Genomic DNA, 21245 nt, shown 5'->3' with positions numbered 1-21245 from the left:
TTGTTCCTTTGCTCAGGGCTTTAAGGGGCTCAACATATGGGCTTTTTGGATCTAAGCATTTTAATGTGCGCGCTAATTATTCCTCTCGAGTTCATTGATCTATAGTGGGCCTCAATCTTGCAGAGTGGCTTGTTGGGCGAGTTGGTTTAACATTTCAACCCTGTTTAGTCACCTCTCTCCTAGCAATAGCCTGCTGTCACACAAGCTCTAATTGTCATTCTGCATTCGAAATCGCCAGATACCACAAATAGTAAGGGCGCTCTTTAGGTGGCTTCTACCCGTCGGCAGGACACGGCATGCGAGTTAGCAAGATTATACGGTCAGAATGGAGGCGTCGAGTCCACATGGACCGAGATCTCCTGCGGGTGCAAGTGCCGGGATCGACAAGTCATCCCCGTGCCTTCACGTTCTTCAAGAGTCACCAGCGTATTGCTGACTGCACGTTGGAGTTCTTGTGGCAACGACTCCAACCCCAACTTCGTACCTGCCTTTCTGCAAAATCTCCAAAGGAAGTGGAAGGAATCCACAACATAGGCGATGTGCCTGAGGGCGTGCAGCAGGTACTCTCGCTGCAGACCTAACTTCGCCGTGTAGCCACGGAAGACGACGTCGGAACTGCTCTCCCTTGTGCGGCAGGTTGTGAAATTCGCTCCTGGATCCGAAAGTGAATGTTGCATCTTGGAAGAAATGAACGCTCTTTCAAGTAGTAAGCCTGCAAAACCAAGTCTTCCAATAGGGGGTGCCCATTTCATACCTTCGTGATGAATCTTTGTGCATACTAACTGCGGACGACGGTGGTTTTGTCGTGTTAACGAAATAAATATTTGGCGTGAAGGCTTTCGAAGCTGTTATTATGGTTTTCGAAAAACTGCCCCGCAGCTTCCTGCGCAAGTTAGAAGCATAAGGGAAGATGTTTTGCAACAAACTAGAGATCACCGGTCTCTCCTCAAGTATTGAAAAAAGTGAAGGCAAAAGCCTGAAATTTATGTTTACTGCCCACACCCACAAGGCTGGTTGTCCGCTGTTATAGTGCCCGAGTCAGGAATATGGCAGAAAGCAACCGCTCTTTTCTAAAAGAAAAACTTAATCTTCTCACAATCGACGATCCTTTTCTAGTTGAGATTCCCGCCATGTTTTAACCTTTCTTGGTGATCATAAAGACAATGGGCGGACGGCATGCTTGTTTGAGATTAAGGACCTATATTATTCTTTGCCCACCAGAAGTTGTTTTTCACTTTGTGGCGGAATGCATGAATCGGTTTGGAAATATTCCGTTTCAAAATGAAGCTGACATGTCTGTGCACAATTTGGCTGAAATGCTTTCTTTTTTATCTCATTTCCGCGTGTATGACTTGGGATGACGCGGTTTATCTCAAAAACAGGGAGTATGCGTATGATCATGCATCGCGCCAGTCTTAAGTGATATTTTTCTTGCTTATTGTGACAAACAGTTGGCGACTCGGTTGCAGAAACTTAAAGATTTGGACATTAAAGCGTTTAGATATGTGGATGATTTTTTGGTGCTCTTTAACCATCATAAAGGTAACTATGACTCAGCTGTAACAGAGCTATACTTGCTGCTTTTGATGAATTTCTCGACCAACTAACAATTACTTATGACAAAATGATTGATATGGTGCCATTTGTTTTCTCGACATCAGTCCTTTGCTCTCTCCACATGAAATATGCTGAATGAGAGGTAACAAAGGCTTGCTGCCTTTAGCTCCTATGTTTTCAAAACACTCTCGAAAAACTTAGCCCGAAATCGATCAATGATAGTTTTAAGCAGCAAGTGGATAGTCTTAAAAACGCAGGGTATCCAGATATTGATCTCGGTGGCAGAAGGCATGCTAAAAAATCTTCGCATAAAAAAAAAAAAAAAACAGCAGCCAGCCAGGATGCAGCTAGAAAAAAGCAAGTTACAGTTGTGATTGCTTACATTTACAAGGTATCGCATAACTTGAAGATAATTGCTGCTCTGGTGAAAACAAAGGTGGTTTTTTTCCGCACCGAATAAGCTGAAAAAATTGATTAAGATAATAACCTACCCAGAAAGAAACGCCAAAGGATGTATAAAGAGACACAAAGGCCCTTCGGTCGCATGCGAAAAAGCAGTTGCGTACATGATTTCGCTGGCAAACGGAAACCTACGTTGGTCAAACGGGACATTTCTTTAATGATAGAATCCATAAGCGCAAGAAAATTTTAGAGCGGAAAAGGGACGGGAAACTTGTCGACCATTGTCAGGACTGCAAGTGTCACCGCGTGCTTCCAAAGGACGGAAAACAGGCCGAAATCGAGACCAAATAGCAAGCGAAATTATTGAGGCAGTAAACATAGCAGATTGCAAATAAACATGCATAATCAATACTTTCCTAGCTCTTCTATCGAATGAAAAAAGGGCTTTTTTGGAAGGGAGAGGGTAACCTCTTAGGACATATGCAATGGGACTGTTTGTCGACATTTTTATCCGCTGCTGTGCATAAAAAGAAACGCTTCATGAATAAAAAATCAGTTGTCAGTTCAGCGCAGTGTGTGTTTGTCTCACTCTATCTGTCCATGTTAGCGCTATTTTAAAATAATGCTTAATCTTGTGACAGTTAGCCTTTCCTGCTGACTCAGGGGGTAGAACGACTGCCCTTGTTAGGCCACGGTCTCGCCAATGATGCCTGGAAAAATGACAAGCTCTTCGAGTACAACCGTATGAAGAAGCTATTGAGCTGTCTTCTTTAGCGGCATGGTTGCACTAAAGCGGATGAAAATTGTTATTATTACCATCCGGGACAACTTGCTAGCGTTTGGCACGAACATTGACGCTTGCAGCCGTGGATGAACAAGCTCTCGGCATGCAAATATATGGTCTCGAGACACTGATGGTAGTAATCAAGTGACTGATTATGTGTTTATCATAAAGCTATATCGGCGCTTGATATGACGTACCACCTCTGCCAAGGTAACCGAGCGACGTGATTTGTTTCTTAACTGCTCAGCGGAACCGTTGCAGGACCTCTCCAGCTCTAAATTCATGTTAGAAAGGAGAACCCTTGTCCTTACTTTTCGAGACCTTTTATTTTCAGAGGTATTTTTGTATGGGCCAGACCACCCGGCCGGGAAGCAAGCCCTATTACCTTGTTACTTTTGGACTGCGGTGGCCGAATGGTTAGTTTGCTGCAGGCTGACTGAGCGTGGTTAAGAGCGTTGCCGTGCCCATCATGCACCACATTTGCATGCGTCCCCACATGCGAGTGACTTCGCTGCTCCGCATTTTTTATTCACATCTGCTCATGGGCTCTAGACACGCATGACCTTCAGACATAAAACATCTGCGCATCTCACACCACAGTAGACAGGACATACTTGTAGTTTTGTTTCAAGCAGGGAGCGAAGTGGCGATGACGCCGTCAGCGCCTGCAGCAAGGCAGCCGAATTCTTTCCTAAAGTCGACGCGCTGGCTCATCTCATTACGTGCTGCTTGTCCAAGTTGAGGGGACAGAAAAAAAATTCTTTCGACCTGGAACTTCTCTGGAGCATATTTTTCTCGTCCGTAGCTATATGGTTTTCAATATGCACTTCTTTTCATTTAGGGCGGCTGGTATCCTTGTATAATCTCAAGGACAGCCTGCCGTGAGCAGAGTGACGAAATAGTACGCCGCACCGCGTTCTGCATAACTATTAGTGGCAGACGTCTAGTTTGCTGTAACTACTACGAGGTTTGAAGCTTGATCTTGCTTAGAGATCACTCTTCTTACACCAGGTCTTGCAACGATATTTGCGTTTTCGTCCACCGCAATAAAAGGAAGCGCACCGCGGTGCTCCCTATTGCTGCAAGTCTCGTCATCAATAGCCAACATGTTTTCGTTATTGTAAGTCCTTTACGCGGATGTCAACGCCTTGCATTATGCTAGAATAAGAATAAGAATAATGTTTATTTAACATCTTGAGGACGTTGGGTGCGCCGGCAAAAAGCCAGTAGAAAGGCTTGACGAGGCCGACGCACCCTACAGAGGCATTGCAGTGGTACATAGCATAATATCACTTTTAGAAACAAGAACAAACATAAAACAATCGATTTTTCATTATCTATACATTCGTTCAGACTGTTTATTTAATTCATGCGGGAGAGTGTAGCTCAGCATTTGGTAACCATAATTTGTTCAGATCTTAGGTACAAGCCATTTGGGTGTCGTTCGTGTAGTGTATATTGATTCTTTGCGTTGCAATCCTGACAGCTTTATCACCAGGCAGTTGTTATTGTGAACACCGATTTCATACCGCCGCAAGAGTAAAGTTTCGTATAATTGTGGCAAGCGGATAATTCGAAGTTCATTGAAAATTGGTTGAGTGTGTCCAAGTCGGGGAGCATTTATAACATTTCGAACGGCTTTCTTTTGAAGGAGGTATAAGCGGTTAATATTAGTAAACGTCGTGGTACCCCACACCAAAAAGCAGTACTTAACAACAGAAGGAAACAAAGCATTATACAATATTTCCTTAATACACTTTGGCATAAAATATTTCAATCGACACAAGATACCGACAACTTTTGACAGCTTGTTCACCACCATATCAACATGATCATTCCAACTCAAATTCTCGTTGAAAATAACGCCCAAGCTTTTTACCGCCGAGACCGTTTGGATGCATGATGCACCGATCTTTAAACACAGTGGTGGCATATTTGTCAACTTGTTTCGAGGCCTGAAGAGCACAGCTTTGGTTTTTTCAGTGTTTATGTTTAAAAGATTATTTTGAGACTATTCTAGAAGCGACTGTAGGCATTTTGAGGCTTGTTTCTCAAGATCTACAATTTAGGCATCTTTGAAAAATAAACTGGTGTCGTCAGCACAGATAACAAAAGTTGGTAGATTACTGATACGGACAACGTCATTGATGTAAAGAAGAAACAGCAACGGTCCCAAGATACTACCTTGCGGAACACCAGAAACCATGTGCTTGACATCTGATAAGTCGTTGTTTATTTTTACTTGTTGTGATCGAGAACCTAAATAGGACTGTAATATATAAAGAAACTGTCCGCGGAAACCGTAGTGCTCGAGTTTGGCCAACATTATTTTGTGACTGATGCGATCGAATGCTTTTGAAAAATCAACGAATATGCCAAGAGTTAGAAGTTTGTGCTCAAAAGACTCTAAAATTAGCTCTTTTTGTGTTGGCATTGCAGTTTCTGTTGAAAAATTATTTCTGAAACCATGCTGACTCGGCGTTATTATGTTGTATTTGTCACAAAAACGTAATATTTGTGTGAACAAGATCTTTTCAAAACACTTTGAGAAAACAGGTAGAATAGATATGGGACGATAATTTGACAGGTTATTCCGGTCTCCACCTTTGTGAATGACTGTGAATATTTGTAAATATTTAATAAGACAAAGATATGCAAGTTTTCGGCTCTTTGATCGAACTTTTTTATGGAAAAGGACTTTTCCAAAAACAGTATGCTCGTTTCTAGACTAACTATGAAGGCGCCACTCTCGTCCCAAGCTTACCTCGACAGGCGTGAACGTTTTGCTGTTTATTTAAAAAAATATGCATATCGTTGGTTTTATACGACAGTCTAAATTATTGTAATTATTTACTGTGATCGCAAGACAACTTTCAGAAAAAGTATGCACGCCGGAAGCTTAGAATAAGCTCGTGCAAAGTATATGTTACACTATTCCGCAGATGCTTAACAATTATTATGGTAAATACGCACCCGATTGATTTTATATGGCAGTTTTACTTACTAGGTAAAAGCTCGAAATAAACTCCAAAAGCGAATTTGTGCTGTTCATTGTTAGATTAGACCATTCCAAGCAATTGATTGCGCAGGGTGCAGTAGAAGTATTAGCTTTATTTATATGAAGTTTCATGGCTTATAAGCAACTGTGGATATTAGCCGTGGCTATTGGCCATTAGCGTGACAATATATATAGAGCAAAAGGATTCTTTGTGTTTGGTTGAGGAGACGTTCGAAGGAAATCCGTCGAGGTGAAGAAAGAGCGAATGTATTGACGTCTCGGCTGAGGGATCGGCCTTCGTCTTTTTTTCCGACGAAGGATATATATATATATATATATATATATATATATATATATATATATATATATGTATATATATATATATATATTCTCAATTCCACCTTGAAGAAGGACGGTCCACCGTCCGAAACTGTTGGAATAAAATAGATAATCGGGAAAGTTGTGTGACATCCTGCTTGAATTTAACTCTGGCCCATTAGTAACAAGCAATCCATGTCTATTATATATATATATATCGAGATGACACACAGTAGAAAAGCGATGTACTTTATTCCGACGTTTCGGCCACCGTCCGGCCCTAGTCAAGGAATGCAGACAGAAGCAGTAGGTGCACATTACTTGTATATACATGCACAGTCCAAGAACACGTGACCAGTCATTATCGTCTAATAAATATCAGAATATCAAATTAAGGTTCCACGCGCGTAATGTACTGGCGGTGCAGGATAAATAAACAGATTACCGGCACAATGACACGTGTTGCGATCAAGTCATGCATATTAATATGTTGCACAAGAAAAAGCAAGATATTTCGAGACTTTTATCGACGCCGCACATAAAATATGACAAGGGCTGAATACACGCTGCACTTAATCCTGCAATATCCGAGGGCCATTTATCCACTGAAGGAACATTCTGATTGGTTGGCGACTGTAGCAGATAAGACTTGAGTATGATTTTACAGCGCAAGATGAGTAATTTAGCACGGTAAATGAAAAAAATAAAATATTTAATAAGACATTTAAACAGTCATCCTAATCGCGACATCGCGGAAAAGTCGGTTTTGTGCTCAATGCGAAGGGGACAAAGAGAAGCATATAAAAAGTAAATTGTTAGTACCAGTGTAGATTGCACAAATAATCGTGTGAAATGCTATTGGGTAAGGTGCAACGATTAGATGATGCTACAGCGAGAAGTAATATATGCTTGCTCGGGTGAAACTGGCAAACGGAAAAATTAGTGGTGTTGCATTTGTTGTAATGCGCACCTACTGCTTCTTTCTGCATTCCCTGACCAAGGGCGGACCCCGCCGAAACGTCAGAATAAAGCATATCGTTTTTCTTCCGTGTGTCTCCGTGTCTTTCCCGTTGTTTGGGCAGTAAACGTTTCGCGACAGCTGAGTGTTGCCACTTCAATGGCAGGTTATCATCCACGGCCGTTGCCGTCAATTTGCCGGGGCCGCAACACCCGCAGGGGCTGCTCGAGGTGTGAAGCTGTATGGTTTGAAGTAACCGCGCGCCAGTAATAAGCCGGCGCTTTCACCTGCAGCTCGAAGAGGACGCCACCAACCTGCTTAGACGGAGGCCCTCCGAGCGACACTTGTTCGCGCGGATTCTGTTCTGCTCTGGGTGATTTCAACGCTCCGCATCAAGCATGAGGTTACGACTACGACACTCTTAAAGGCCGATTGCTTTGGGACGATTGGCACACACTCCATATGAACCTCCTAACGGATATCACCCAACCCACTCGGAAAGGAACGAACGTCTCGTGGGACACAACCCCGGATCTCGCTTTTACGGGACTGGGATCGCAGCTACCTAGTGCAATACTCGGGAAACGTTCGGAAGCGACCACTACGTTCTGGAGATTGTCATTCAGGAGCCTACTCGACAACGTACGCGACCATCTAAAGTGGTCAACTGGGACTGCTTTCGCTCCAAGCGAAAAGAGCAAGGCTCTTTCCAAGCTATCACAGACATTGCCACTTGGTCAGCCGACATCCTCAAACAAGTTGCAGACGTCACTGCTGAAGTAGCCGTGGAGGACTCCGTACCAAACTGCGACAAATATTATGCCCAACTGTGGGACCGCAAGCGCAAGCTGGAGGCCCTGATGCAAACTCGCAAGTGGGATCGGGATCTTCGACGACGGCTCGCCCGAGTCCATTCAAACATCGAGAACTATGCCGTAGAGCTTACACGCCAAAACTGGCACAATATATGTGACCAGAGGGATAAGGCTCCTAACACCAGAAGCACCTGGAAACTACTCCGTCACTTCCTGGACCCTGAAGGGAGCAAGTTAAGCTCGCCAGCAGCTCCAGCGTATCTTTGTACGCGCATTGCCAAAGTTGCCCCTTACCTTCGCCTCACGCGAACAGATCGGGAGCGACTGGATGCATCACTACGCAAGGCATACAAGACAGCATTGGGTCTACTCATATCCACTTCCACCACCAAACTGATGACCCTCGGGATCTCCAACACAGTCGACTAACTGATTGAAGCAACTCTAACTTCCCAATATGAGCGCCTCTCGCTGACACATGCGGGCCGCGCAGTACTGAGCCAGGTGGGAATCACCCCTCTGAGGGCGACTTTACGTATAGGGAGCTTGCATGAAGCGATGCATGCCGGGTAATCCGCCATGATGATGTCGCTGGCAGCAGACGGCAGGCAGCGCAGCCAGGGTGAATTGAGCAAGTGGGCGGTGGGTGCCCAGGACCAGCACGTCGATGGCTTCTTGCTTGCTGCTGTCCAGCAGGTTGTTCTGGATGGTGCGCACCATCGACCGGGAGCCGTCTTTCAGCTTCGACTTTCCTTCGAGGGCACCGGTGCCAGCGTAGATCTTGCTGACCTGGTCGCCGTTCTGAACCCACATTTGGCGGAAGACCTCGACAAACCTGGACACCACCTGGGGTTTGTCTTGGAGGCCCAGGCAGGCTATCTGGTAGCTCAGAACCTCTAGGCCGATAAACGCCTGTACGCAATTTGTTCTGTCCAGGCAGTCAAGGCAGTTGGTGCGGAATGTACCAGTTTGTCGCATGACAATGTTGGTGCCATCAAAGTAGAAGCAGCCGAAGCTGGTCAGGTGCGGAGAGATCTGGTTCTTGAGGTGAATCAGGTTGTCCTGCCGACCGCCACGGCAGAGTGCGTGATAGTCGAATGACACCATGGACGCTTTGCGCCGGGATGCCTTCATGTGGTGCTGGAACATCTGAGTAAGCATTGTCTCCCCTTCCTTGGATCCTAGAAGGTTGATGATGACTTGGTCTCCATAGCGTTCCTTGATCATGGACATGTGCCTTTCAAAAGCTGGCATGGATGCTTCGCTGCCTCTCGACATCTTGACTCTGTGAGACCCGACCTGAACACCAGGCTGCTCCCAAAAAAGTGGCACGGAGCCCCTCGTCTGGACGTACGACGTTATCTGATCTTCTAAGTAGATCACCTGTTCTGTTTCGACAAAGTTGGCGACGTGGCCGTCGTCATTGGTGCCACGGACGTTGAACCGCGTGCCCGCTCGCTCGCAGCTGAGCCGCGAGATGAGGCACGCCTTGGCTTGCTGGTGGCCCAGGTAGATGGTGCGCATCTCTACGCCTCCGCAGACAGCTTTCAGCAGCCACCGGGCGCAGTCCACACCGTAGCGCAGCAGGGGGATGTGCAGCGTTCGATTCCAGAAGAAACGGTTGTCCGTCTCGCTGGTCATGACGGCACGCTGGGCACACAGGGTGAGGTCGAGTGCTGCCTCAGCAGTGGACGGTGTCCACGCAAAGAAGAAGGTGCCAGCGTTGAGGACCTTGCGCACATCCTGCACCTTCTCCAGGTCCTGGGCGTTGTTGCGCAGTGACACAAAGAGGGTGTCCGTGATGCGGAACACCTCCGAGGCACCCAGCTTGCCCACCGACTGACACCCCGTCACCAGCACCAGAAATTGAACCACCGTGTCACCCGCTGTGAGTTGTAGTACCCCAAGGCAGCCATGGGCGTCAAGAAGCATTGCGTATTCCTTCTTCACAGTGTCGGTCTCTTGCTGAGACAGCACTGCGATGGCTCTGGAATCGATAATCCACCGAACAAATAAATACGCGGCTTTTAGTGCGCTGCCCTTACGTGCGTGGAATTTGTCAGAAGATTCCTGAGGAACGTACGCGTCGACGCTGTGCCCTGAAAATCGGGCGCACTATACAGAAATTAAATTGCAGTGCGACGCGGACCTGTTCAAGCTACGCGACGACTGACTGCCCTATGCCTCTGGACCTGGCCGCCCGTCGACATCGCCGGCATTAATGATTTCTAGTTCTAGCAAGTAGTTTTCTACTTGCCCGGATTGGTGTCGTTCTCGCGTACGTGTGTTGGCCCGTGCGAGCCAATCGCGTCGGCGTCGCTAGAGAAATCACTTGCCTTCTCGCCCTCATGCAGACGTATTGTTGGAATCGTGAAGAACCCGAAGTCGGCCTGTCCGATCGCGCCAGCATCGTCTGCGCGCACTACGCGACCATGTAGTGATAGTGCCGCGCTTCATCGTCTGCTGCCAACGACATCATCATGGCGGATTACCCAGAATGCATCGCTTCATGCAAGCTCCCTATATGGACCTCACGCCTGAGCAGAGTAGTCTTCGTATACCTCTGCTTCCCAAACGTATGCATCCAGAGTATCATACAGAGCGCAGAGCCGATCGAGCCCGGCAACTCCAGACACGTTTTGCCGGCCGCCTCGACGTATACATACACAGATGTCTCCAACCGCCCCCTTCGCCCTGCTATGGTTGCGGTAGCACTGGCACCGCACCGAAACTGTCACAACGCCTGCAGCGTCCTCGACGCCGCAACTGTTACCACCGCGGAAGAGGTTGCCATCGCGTTAGCTCTGACCGACCCCTCTACCAAAGTAGTCGTTAGCGATTCTCAACAGGAAATTCGTAACTTCGATGCAGGTCGTATATCCCGACAGGCGGACTCTATCCTCCGATCTCTCCCCTTACCGTCTACACCTCGTCTTCTCATATTGGCCCCAGCCCATGAGGCGCTCAGCGGGAACGCACAGGCACATGCTCTAGCCCGAGAACTCAGCTACCGGGCGGAGCACACTCCTCAGCCTGCCGCTTCCTCTGACACTCCCCAAAGCATTCATTTACGCCTTGTTACGTACACGAACATCCTCCAGCATTATCGGCTCGAACGGTGTCTATACCTTTCACACCGGGAACTACCCCGGCGCGAGGCCGTCCATTGGCGCAAAATACAAACAGGAACCTTTCCAAACCCATGGCTATATAGCAAACTTTTCCCAAATCATATTGCACCTACGTGCAAACACTGCTCACAACCGGCCACTTTCATTCACATAATGTGGACATGTACACGACACAACGCAGACAATTCAGCTACAGTGGGAGTCCCTCCTGCGTACCACCGAGCTCGCCCAACAGCGCCAGCTCATTTTGCGCGCATTGGAGGACGCAGAGTCCCAAAGGATCCCTGCTGACCTTCTCTAAGCAGTGCAACCAGTCTTTCGGCTGGTTCCCCTATTTTGGATGTAAATAAAGAGCTTATCATCATCATCATTGCGCAGAAAGAGCATACTCTACAGCTGTAGCAGATTCTTACCTCCCACGACTCCGGAGAGATAGAGGACAAATGAGAGCCGCGCTGCACAATGACCTGCTCTGCGAATGCGGATAACACGGTCTGATGTCTGTTTTTAGACATTGTTTAATTGCTTAGGTGCATCTAAATAGACTTTCAAAGATCTACCCCCATATTATTGCCCTAATATAATTTTGATATTTCTTCACTTGTGCGCCAGTTCGTAACAGAGGTTATTAGGTCTCACAGGTGTGATAGAAACATTGTTTAATAAGTTCTTGCATTGCACTTGAAAAAAAAAAAAAGAATGTCCTGCCAGCACTTTCTGGGATTTATTGCAGCGTCCTGAAAGACTACAGCGTTATTCTAATTGTTTTACTTTCCTCGCAGTGAACCATGTTGATTGACAAAACAAAAATAAAGAAATCGGATGCACTCTGCGGGAGTGGAACAGGAAATTCTGTAGGTGGTCTCCTTAAAGTAACCGGATTATTATCTCTTCCGCATCAATCTGGCTGACAATAGTTACTTTCCAATCTTAAACTTCATAAGATAAAGTAAAAAGTGATCATACAAATAAGTTGGGAAATGTCAGAAAGTGCTTCAGTCGCACGCCTTTTGGGAGCACATACATGCTTAGCCTGAACTCATTTCCATGGTGAAGGAAGTTGAAAATAGCTGAGGAACAGAACACAGCGACCGCAGGTGCCTGTGTTCGGGCTATCTTAGTGTTTTGTAAAAGGGCAACGCGTGCGATAAGAACGGTATATGCTCAAAACGCTTGGTCCCGCTACCAACACGTCGAAGCGATGACTGTGCAACTATGGGGCATAGTATATAGTTACGAAGCGGCAAGCCGATGAAGACAGGAGACAGAACATGACCGATGACAATGGTAGATGACGTTTAATGAATGTTCGCGGGTCTAGCGCGAGCGCTCCTGCCCGCGCCACTGCCCGCTTCTTCTTCCTTCTCGTCCGTAACATGACCCGGGGCCATCGAGCGATCGTCCCGATCGTGGACGAGGAAGTTTAGCGATGTTAATGATTTTATGGCATGATGATGGGCGTGTCTGGATGCTTGAAGAAGAGGAAGAAGGAAGAATAGAACGGCTTGCCGGTACGATATCTGATGCGTGGGTGATCCGCCTCCCTTGGAGCTGTCAACCATCCGTCACCAGAGTCCATGGGACCGATGGCTCGAGGTCATGTCGGGCAGCTTGGGCGGGGGTTGCGTGTTAGTGTCCATCGGTTCCTTCGGGTCATTCGAGTCTTTCGGGTCCTTCATCTCGGTTCTGATTGGTCTGTTCTCCTTGTCTTCAGGTCCGGGCTGGGGGCTGGACGGTGGTAGTTGTTCAGGTCTGGGCTTGAAGGGCTGGGGCGAAGCTGCTCGGCGATGTCCCTGGGCCCTCGGTGATGGTCCCGGCTTGAAGATGGCCTCGATGCTCCAAGGCGAGGATGGGGATGTCCATCTTGAAGGTAGCGCGAAAAACGAGGACCAAGAGTGGAAGGACACAACACAAGCGCTTCGTACGTCGTATGTCGTACGCCGCACCTCCAACCAAATGTTACGAAGCGGCAAGCCGATGAAGACAGGAGACAGAACATGACCGATGACGATGGTAGATGACGTTTAATGAATGTTCGCGGGCCTAGCGCGAGCGCTCCTGCCCGCGCCACTGCCTGCTTCTTCTTCCTTGTCGTCCGTAACAATATCTTAGTCTCTCTCTCTCTCTCTCTCACACACACACACACACACACACACACACACACACACACACACACACACACACACACACACACACACACACACACACACACACACACACACACACACACACACACACACACACACACACACACACACACACACACACACACACACACACACACACACACACACACACACACACACACACACACACACACACACACACACACACACACACACACACACACACACACACACACACACACACACACACACGCGCGCGCGCGCGCCTGCGGGGCGAAACGGTGTGGCGCCGGTGTGCTGTGCGATGTCAGTGCGCGTTAAAGAACCCCAAGTGGTCGAAATTTCCGGAGTCCTCCACTACGGCGTCTCTCACAGCCTGATCTGCTTTGGGACGTTAAACCCCACAAACCAAACCAACCAACCAACTCAGTATGATTTGAGCCTGTGCATATATAGGGCTCAGAAGCTCGTCAAGCTCGTTGCAGCTTTTTCTTTTGGTGTGCTTTGCCTTCCTGCCAAATAAAGGCTCAACGCTGGTACTGCATCCGCCACGTTTTCCCTGCGCAGTTGTTGCCGCTGTTATTCCACTACAAGGAGGAGAATTAGTCGCGGCTCCGATTCCGTTTCTCGGCGCGGCTTCGCTCAGGTGCGGCCCTCATGACAACGGGGGGAATTCCTCCGGGCAAGCCTGGGCGCTCCGTGAAAGTCGGCCCGGTGGGCTGCCGCTTCCTCGGCAGCTGCCGGTTGGTCCTCCTCCTCGCCTGGTTCCCTCTCAGCTGGTCCGTGAACCTGACCCGAATCGGGGCCGACCTCGTATAAGAGGCACATCCGGAAGCGTCCCCCAGACACCCCACTGCTTCGGACGCACGCAGACATGGATTCTTCATCGCCGCCTCGCTCCGCCGTAACTGCCTCGGTGAGTGCAACGGCCGCGCTCGGACCGGACGCCGCAAAGCTGTCCTTCGAACCTGTGGGTCACGCGCAGAATGTAGCTACCACGGCCTGCCGGTCTGCCCCGATCGTGGATGAAACAAGCAACGCCCTTGCTCCTTTGTATCGCGAAAGATTCAGGGTCAGCACAGCTCCCTCCAACCCTTTCCTGAAACTGCAATCATTGTCTCGGGGGAGCCATAACATGAAATTGCTTATTTATTTTTGTTGATATCTTTATGAGTACAGTGCTCATCAATCACTCATTAAAAACAAAAAGGAATGGTTGCTATTTACAGCATAACATGCCCAATCTGAGAGCATAGGTTAAAGCCAATAGGAAGTAGCTCAGTGGCAATTCGCGCTTTGAGATGTGTGTCAGCTCGAGCATAACGATTGGGCAAGTTGAGTTAAGAAAAGCCCATGAGGACCACAGAACGAGTCAGTAGTATAGGAGGGTTATTCACGCCGTAGTATTTTTTAAATCCTGCCCCTCTCCCTCCTCGTTCCCCCCCTACAGCCAAGTAACAGAAAAAAGAAATCATTGGGCTGGCACTGATTATTCGGTGTCAAGGCGTAGCAGGCACTGAAGTAAGTAGGGAGCGTTCTAGGATCCGTTGAGACGTTTGAAGTCGGCCGTCGCTGCAGTATGGTTGGACCTACGGTGCTGAGATGATCCCGATTTCTCGTGTGCGAATTCTGTGGACTGCTCTAGCCCTTTGGGCCTTTCATTTCCGGAGAGGACAAGGGCAGCGATATGAGGGGCGTGATTATGAAATGGATCGTGTAAATGGAATGCGTTAAAGCTCTTGTCTTTTGGTCAGGGTGGCTCTCTCGCGGTCACTGTGCGCGGGACAGAAATGATTCAGAACAGATAGAGGCAGAACGGGGGTTGCTTCTTCGTTAGAAATCTGGCTGCCCAGACGTGGTACCGGTGGCTTACAATTGTTTGATTATTAATAGTGGCTATTATAACAGGATAGCGGTCAAAGACCTTGCTAAGTTATGGTTATACGAGTTACAGCAGTAGACAAGTTCAAGATATCTGTCCACCCTTCAGCCACACTTGAATCCTCATGTGATTACTACCAGACTCCAGCTCGGGCTAAACTTTCGCCTGTTCACTTCAGTTATGTTCGCCTTTACAGAGTACTGCCACTGGTAAGAAGAGCTTGAATGTTTAGCGATTTATTCGTCTAAGTTCTTGCATGCTGCGAAATAAACAAAACTTTCTTAGCTTTACCACTTTTGTTTTCCATCGCTGTTGTTTTACTGCGAGCCGCGCCCACAGCTGCACGAGCGCGTCGTGAAACGACCGAGCCTCCTCTCTCCTCTCCACCCTCCTCCCTTTTTTTTTTTTTTTTTTACCCTCGCTGAAGAAAATGCTAACTTTCGGCTTTGGCATGACTTCATCTAGCCTTGCATATACGTCAAATATCAGCTTAAGGCTCGAATGCTTCCGGAGGCGAGAGTGCGTAGCACTAGCATGACGGGATCATTGCTATGCGCTGAAAGCAAGCATTCGCAGCGTGGGGAGCTTAACGAAATCCCCGACTTCGACACCTATAAGCACACTGACCAATGAGGCTGACAGTCGATCTTTGCATGCCTAAGTCCGTATGCCAAACCGCAGCTTGCCCATGCTTATAAAATCACAGTGGAAGCCGAACGGTGCGCGTCAATGTTTGTGTTCGGAGATTCGGGCAGGCCGTATGCGTGTCGACTGACTCAAAGCTCCGTTATGCATCGACCCGGGGGAATCCAGGAGGCGCGACGCCCGCTCACCGCAGTGGCGGCCTTCCCCAGACGACGACGCCCAGCGTTGCATTTAAGGTCACCAGACCAGTGGTGTGGGGAGGGGGATGTCGGCGCACGCGAGCGTAACCAGAGCGCGGTTATCAGACCTAACTGTGCTTGCGCAATGCAGCTGGTGAGAGGGAAGAGGACGCGGCGGCGACGTAGCGCTCTGCAGCGTCGCTCGTCTGAATATTAGCCCTTCATTTTGCAGGTCCGCGTACTAAAATATTGAGAGTTTTAGCATACCGGATACAAGTATGCCGGCCCGCACGCGCACTGGCAGATTTTCACTCCATCCATCCCTTGGTGCGCCCCGCCGGGGTGGTGCAGTGGTAAGACGCCCGACTACTGTGCCGGAGTTCCCGGGATCGAATCCCGGCCTCGGCGGCTGCGTTTCGATGGAGGCGAAACGAAGTGGCGTCCGTGTGCTGTGCGATGTCAGCGCACGTTAAAGATCCCCAGGTGGTCGAAATTACTCCGTAGCCCTCCACTACGGCCCCCCTTTCTCTCTATCCACTTTCACTCCCACCTTCATCCCTTCCCTTACGGCGCGGTTCAGGTGTCCACAGATCAAGTGTGACAGATACTGCGCCTTTCCCTTCCTATGAACCAACCAACCAACCCTTGGTGCAAGGATGCGTGTCCATTCGTCATATCAGCAGCAGCCTGACTGCGCTTACATCCATTGTAGGGCAAATGCTTCTAATTAGCTAGGTTCTGTGCTGAGAGCCGGGTGTATCATAAGAAGTTGGTGGCAAAGTACTGCACTAGGGCGGCAAAATTCTGTTCTGGTGTTCCCGACTGTGGTCACCGGGGCCAGGCTGCACACCAGACCTTTCAACGACACGTGACTTTCCTTTTCACCAGTGTAGAATTTCGCGGCACCGGGATTCGTGCCACGATCCTCTTGCAGGCGAAGCGGATGTTCTACCACTACAAACGCCACCGCTGCACCTTCATTCGGTATTCGGCTAAGCTAATACGTATCTGCTATGCTAAATCTCTCAAATACTTTCTTAGAGCTGCATGTGATGTCAGCTGCAGCTTTGCTCTGTAGGGCAAGCAATGAATAGAGAGCCTCCCAAATATAGGAGCACTCGCTACTGGTGTTGGCCACCTCATTAAGACCAGCGTTTTACATCATGCGCAGCCAAAAGTTTTTTCTAATATCGATGTTTATGGACATGCAAGTGCTGCGTTTGGGTAAAGCCGCACTAACCAGTATTTTGGTAGCTAATTTTTTATGCTACCTCAAGAACGCAGAATCAGTGGTCAATTAATACTTATTCACTCGAAATCGCGCAAAGCACAAGAATTTTAGTTGATATTCATGGCTTTTTAGTGGTAGGGTTCATGGGCCATAAGCGGTTCTACTCTCATACAAAGTTTTAAAGCTATGCACTAGTGCCAAAAGAAAAAAGAAAAGCGAATGTTGCGAGACAACGTTTGAATCTAGTCTTGAACGCTAATTTAAGCGGCACCCATTTAAGAGATTGCTAACAAATCCCTTAGCGACTGCTGTTATAACGACTGACAACCCTGCATGCATGCGATATCTGCTGGTGCGACGAGACCATAACACAGGTTTCTCGCGAATGCCCTGCATACAGTGTTGAACGGCAGTCCCTATGCTGTCCTTGCGAAGAAGTATCTTTATCCATGCCTGATGACGGTGCTGAAGATCGGCGGTGAAGGCCGACCAAGCCTTCAGAATGTCGGGCTTGCACGACAGGCTATGACTATGCCGTAGGCTTTACTTTCTTTTACTTGCCTTTCTATACTCCATCCATATATTCTCTTTCCTCTCGGGCGAGGTACCAAACCGAGCGGTTGTCCCCTTTAATCTCCCTACTTTTCTATGTCTTTGTCCTTCAAAAATAAGTTTTGGAGTCTCAACCCTGCTTAAATTCGAGAAAGTATATGTAAAATAGAAGAGTTATGAACAGCTGCAATTAGGTTACTGCTATATCCGTACCCGGGGCCGTATAAGGAACATCGTTTTTCTTTTTATTTCACCTAATTGTACACATCAGTAGCATTGTGTATGTTGGCTATTTATCAAACTTATGTTTCGCTTTTTTTTTTAAAATTTACAACCTATGGTGACTGTTAATGAAAATCTCATCTTGAATAAAATGGTAGATTTTAAGGTGTGCCTTTGGATGCTACGGGTTACGAGCAAAAAAGAGCAGCGGAAAGCGAACAAAGGAATTTGCACAGGTGTGGACATAAGTAAATTCAGCACGCTTTTCCGTTCTAATTACAATCGCGCCTTCTGTATTAGAGATAAGAAAACATTTATCCAAGTGAAAGCGCACTGCTGTCTACTACCAGCCTGAAAATACCACGACTGCCAGTTTAAATTATGCGACGCGTGAAAAATGCTACAAAATAAATAACGTTTACTTTTGTCTGCATCGGTACCTTTTCTGCGCATGTCTTCCGAACGCCAGCAGAAAACAAAGCTTCACTGACCATTCAAGCTTAAAGTCCTGTGCACTCATTACAATCTTGTAAAGTAACTAAGACGATAGATGATCCTTTGTGACGATATAGAAGACAGCTGCAGCCACGTACCGCAAGTGCGTCTTGCTACGTGTGCGAGCAAGCAGTATTCAGTACCTCTATTCCTATTGGTCCGTTGCGTTTAACGCCCAATAGCGACAAATGGGCTATGAAGGGTGCCGTAGTGGAAGGCTCCGGATTTATTTCGACCTCCTGGGGTTCTTAAACCTGCACTGACATCGCTCAGTACAAGGGCGTTTTAATTTCTCCTCCATCAATGTTCGGCCGTCTCGGCCAAGAACACCTGCCGTGCTCTCTCTCAGGCTCGGGAGTCGATCGTCGTAACCAATGAGCCACATCAGAGGGCGTCTGTATAAAGGCGGAAGCCTTTAATGGCTCATCGTTGTCGTCACAAAAGTGTCACGCTTTTGCGGCGGCTTTGATTGGCTGAGGTGGGGATGACGTCATAGAGGTCTCGACCAATCACAGGGCGCCACCATAGTATGCGCGAATGCATGCCTACATGGCCATATGTCAATGATAACTTAAAAATTAATGACTTATTTAATTAATGACGGGCTATCAATTACCAATAACTAATGATCAATTACCAATTAATTTAATTGCTGTCTAATTAATGGTATAATTATCAGTTATCAACGACTAATGATCACTTACTAACTAATGATGAATTAATTTAACTAATTACTAATGAATGCTCCAATGACTACTCAATGACTAATTATCAATTATGAATGACCATTGATCAATTACTATTGAATGCCCAATTATTTATTAATGTCATTGCGTAGACGATGCTTGGAACATTCTCGAAACTCGTCACCACTTGACAGCTCAATGCACTAGCAGAATGTGAGAGTACTCGTAGCAGCATTCATCGCTAACGCGCAACAGTTGCGTAGCAGAATGCGGCACTCAGGCTTTCGCCTTTCACTACTTTAGTCGCTAAAGTCCATCGTAATTTTTTGTCCTAGTCCCAGCCTTTCATTGAAGTTAAACCTTGTGTTTGTTTTAGCATGCACGGATCAATGCACGAGACCAGGGATCGAAAACATTCAATATTATAAAAAGGGGCAAAATAGTTTCGTTACATTATAGATTACTATTTGTTTGCTGCATGCAAACAGTTCTGTCATAAAACACCGAGACATGTAATAGCTGCATGCCAACATGTGGTTCAGAAAACGCAATATTAAGCCAACAGGAAAAACACAAGGCCGCTACCAAGCCTCGAGGAACCGCTCTTACCGGAAAATGGCTTAATGTACTTCAGTGACGCCACCACGCTTTTAAAATTTTTTCGGTGTTAGGCTGGGGGATTGGGCAAAGAAGAAAAAATAAATAATACTCCCGAGGTAGTCAACAGCACAGGCATGTCAAAGGTATATTGTAAGGTGACGAACGCGCGTCATTTTCATGCCAGAAAAAAGAAAGTGAAAAAGAAAAATTGTAATTCATTTTTCCCCCCTAAAATGCTCTGTTTGTTCTTTGAACTTCTGGCGCTGCAAATGCACAGTAGAGAACACAAAAAGACGTCCGCACCAGTGAAGCGCACTTTTCGGTTGGATTTGTATAAGAAGTTGACAAGAGTAATTATTGTTCTGATTAATTTTGCTACCACTGATTAATGACGACTTTTAACATCTGTACTTGTCCCTACTCGCAGACATGACCACATATTTCTTTCCTTTCCCGTTCGCTGAAGGCTCGTAGGTGACTGTAACAATAATACCGCGTATGCAGGTGGCTCCCTCTTATTGCAGACGTAGAACGTCAGTCTGTCTTTGGTGTGTACAATTTTGAGAAAGTGTATCTACTGCGCGTAGTCCTTCAACTCAGGGTGACCAGGATATGTCTCTCGCTTTTTAATTTTTGAAAGAGCGATTTGAGTTTCCACAACAAATGCGCCAGCTTATACAGCGTGTATAGCACTGCGAACGAGGGTAAATAAGGACATCATGCTGAATATTATAGAACGAAAACACTTGCTGAGGCCAAGTATAGGCAACCAGCAATTCAATTTGCTCTGTTACTAACCGTGTCGCCACTTAGTAGCCGAGACTAAATGCTGAGTCATCCAGGTAGCGCTCACTCTATTCGTCGCGGCCTCAGTTTTGGTTAGAAAGTGAGCATTACCGATTTGGATTTGATGGTTATGTCATAAATGATCTAGTTAGGCTCAAGTGACGCCTCAACTACCACTAATCTGCAGACAGAGCAGAAGCGCCGGTACAGATGTGTAACAGACTGGAACGCTACGGTCTTTGTCGCCCCAGGCGACAAAAGATCGCTTACCGATGAAACCTTGGAAACAATTCACCGAAAATTTACGCAACTGCCTTGTGCGAATCCGAATTAAAGCCGTGGATGGGCTGGCCTTGGTGCCGCTACATCGCATTAGCGTGCGCGTAAGCTGGAGGAGGGATTCTTTTTGAAGTGCTGCAATAGACAGGTACAGCAACCAGTAATATGAATCGAATATTTAAGATAGGCTTTTTGAGATGTCAAGAATGCTTCTGCGCCACAATTGTAGCAGTGTTTGCCAGAAAAAAATATTTTACTAGCAGACTGGTGACTAATTTCTGATAATACATAGCTGTCTAGCTGCAATCAGAGATTTGTAACCGGCCCCATAATTAATAGCCATATCATTCTTTTTTCCAATTCGAAAACGCGATTACCCCTGGTGTCGTGTGTCAACAAGTTCTGGCTATACCTCGCACCATAAGACGCTTACTTTCGAAAAACCCGCGCTAACCCTCACCTGCATGCCTGCGAGCCGTCAATTAATGGCGCCGAGTGTCATTGCAGTGGCGCCACATGGCCATTGCAGGTCGCCTATTATTCCAGTATGCAGAAAGGCAATCCCGTTGTAGAAAAACAAACAAAAATAAACGGTGGGA

At 47.2% G+C, this 21245-nt stretch overlaps 1 protein-coding gene across 1 annotated transcript; it reads right to left on the bottom strand.

Annotated features, from left to right (window-relative positions):
- Window positions 1–320: 320 nt before the first annotated feature.
- On the bottom strand, window positions 321–9823 carry LOC146185108 (synaptojanin-1-like). Its single transcript, XM_084605877.1, has 2 exons — window positions 8436–9823; window positions 321–677 (listed from the first exon to the last, which is right to left on the bottom strand). Exons 1-2 carry the CDS (start codon window positions 9762–9764, stop codon window positions 321–323), a joined length of 1686 nt encoding a protein of 561 aa, XP_084462003.1. The 5' UTR covers window positions 9765–9823.
- Between the last annotated feature and the right edge of the window lie 11422 nt (window positions 9824–21245).

Source organism: Amblyomma maculatum, chromosome 6 (assembly GCF_055883805.1).
Source record: "Amblyomma maculatum isolate TAMU_Amacu chromosome 6, ASM5588380v1, whole genome shotgun sequence".
Classification (NCBI taxonomy): domain Eukaryota; kingdom Metazoa; phylum Arthropoda; class Arachnida; order Ixodida; family Ixodidae; genus Amblyomma; species Amblyomma maculatum.
This window is presented reverse-complemented; position numbering and strand designations above follow the sequence as displayed.

Excerpts from the sequence above, each read along its gene's own strand:
- LOC146185108 (XM_084605877.1), bottom strand. The coding sequence starts at position 9,764 with ATGCTTCTTGACGCCCATGGCTGCCTTGGGGTACTACAACTCACAGCG. Across the intron at positions 678-8,435 it reads CCCTGGCTGCGCTGCCTGCC|ATGCAACATTCACTTTCGGA; the intron begins GTCTGCTGCCAG and ends ATTTCTTCCAAG.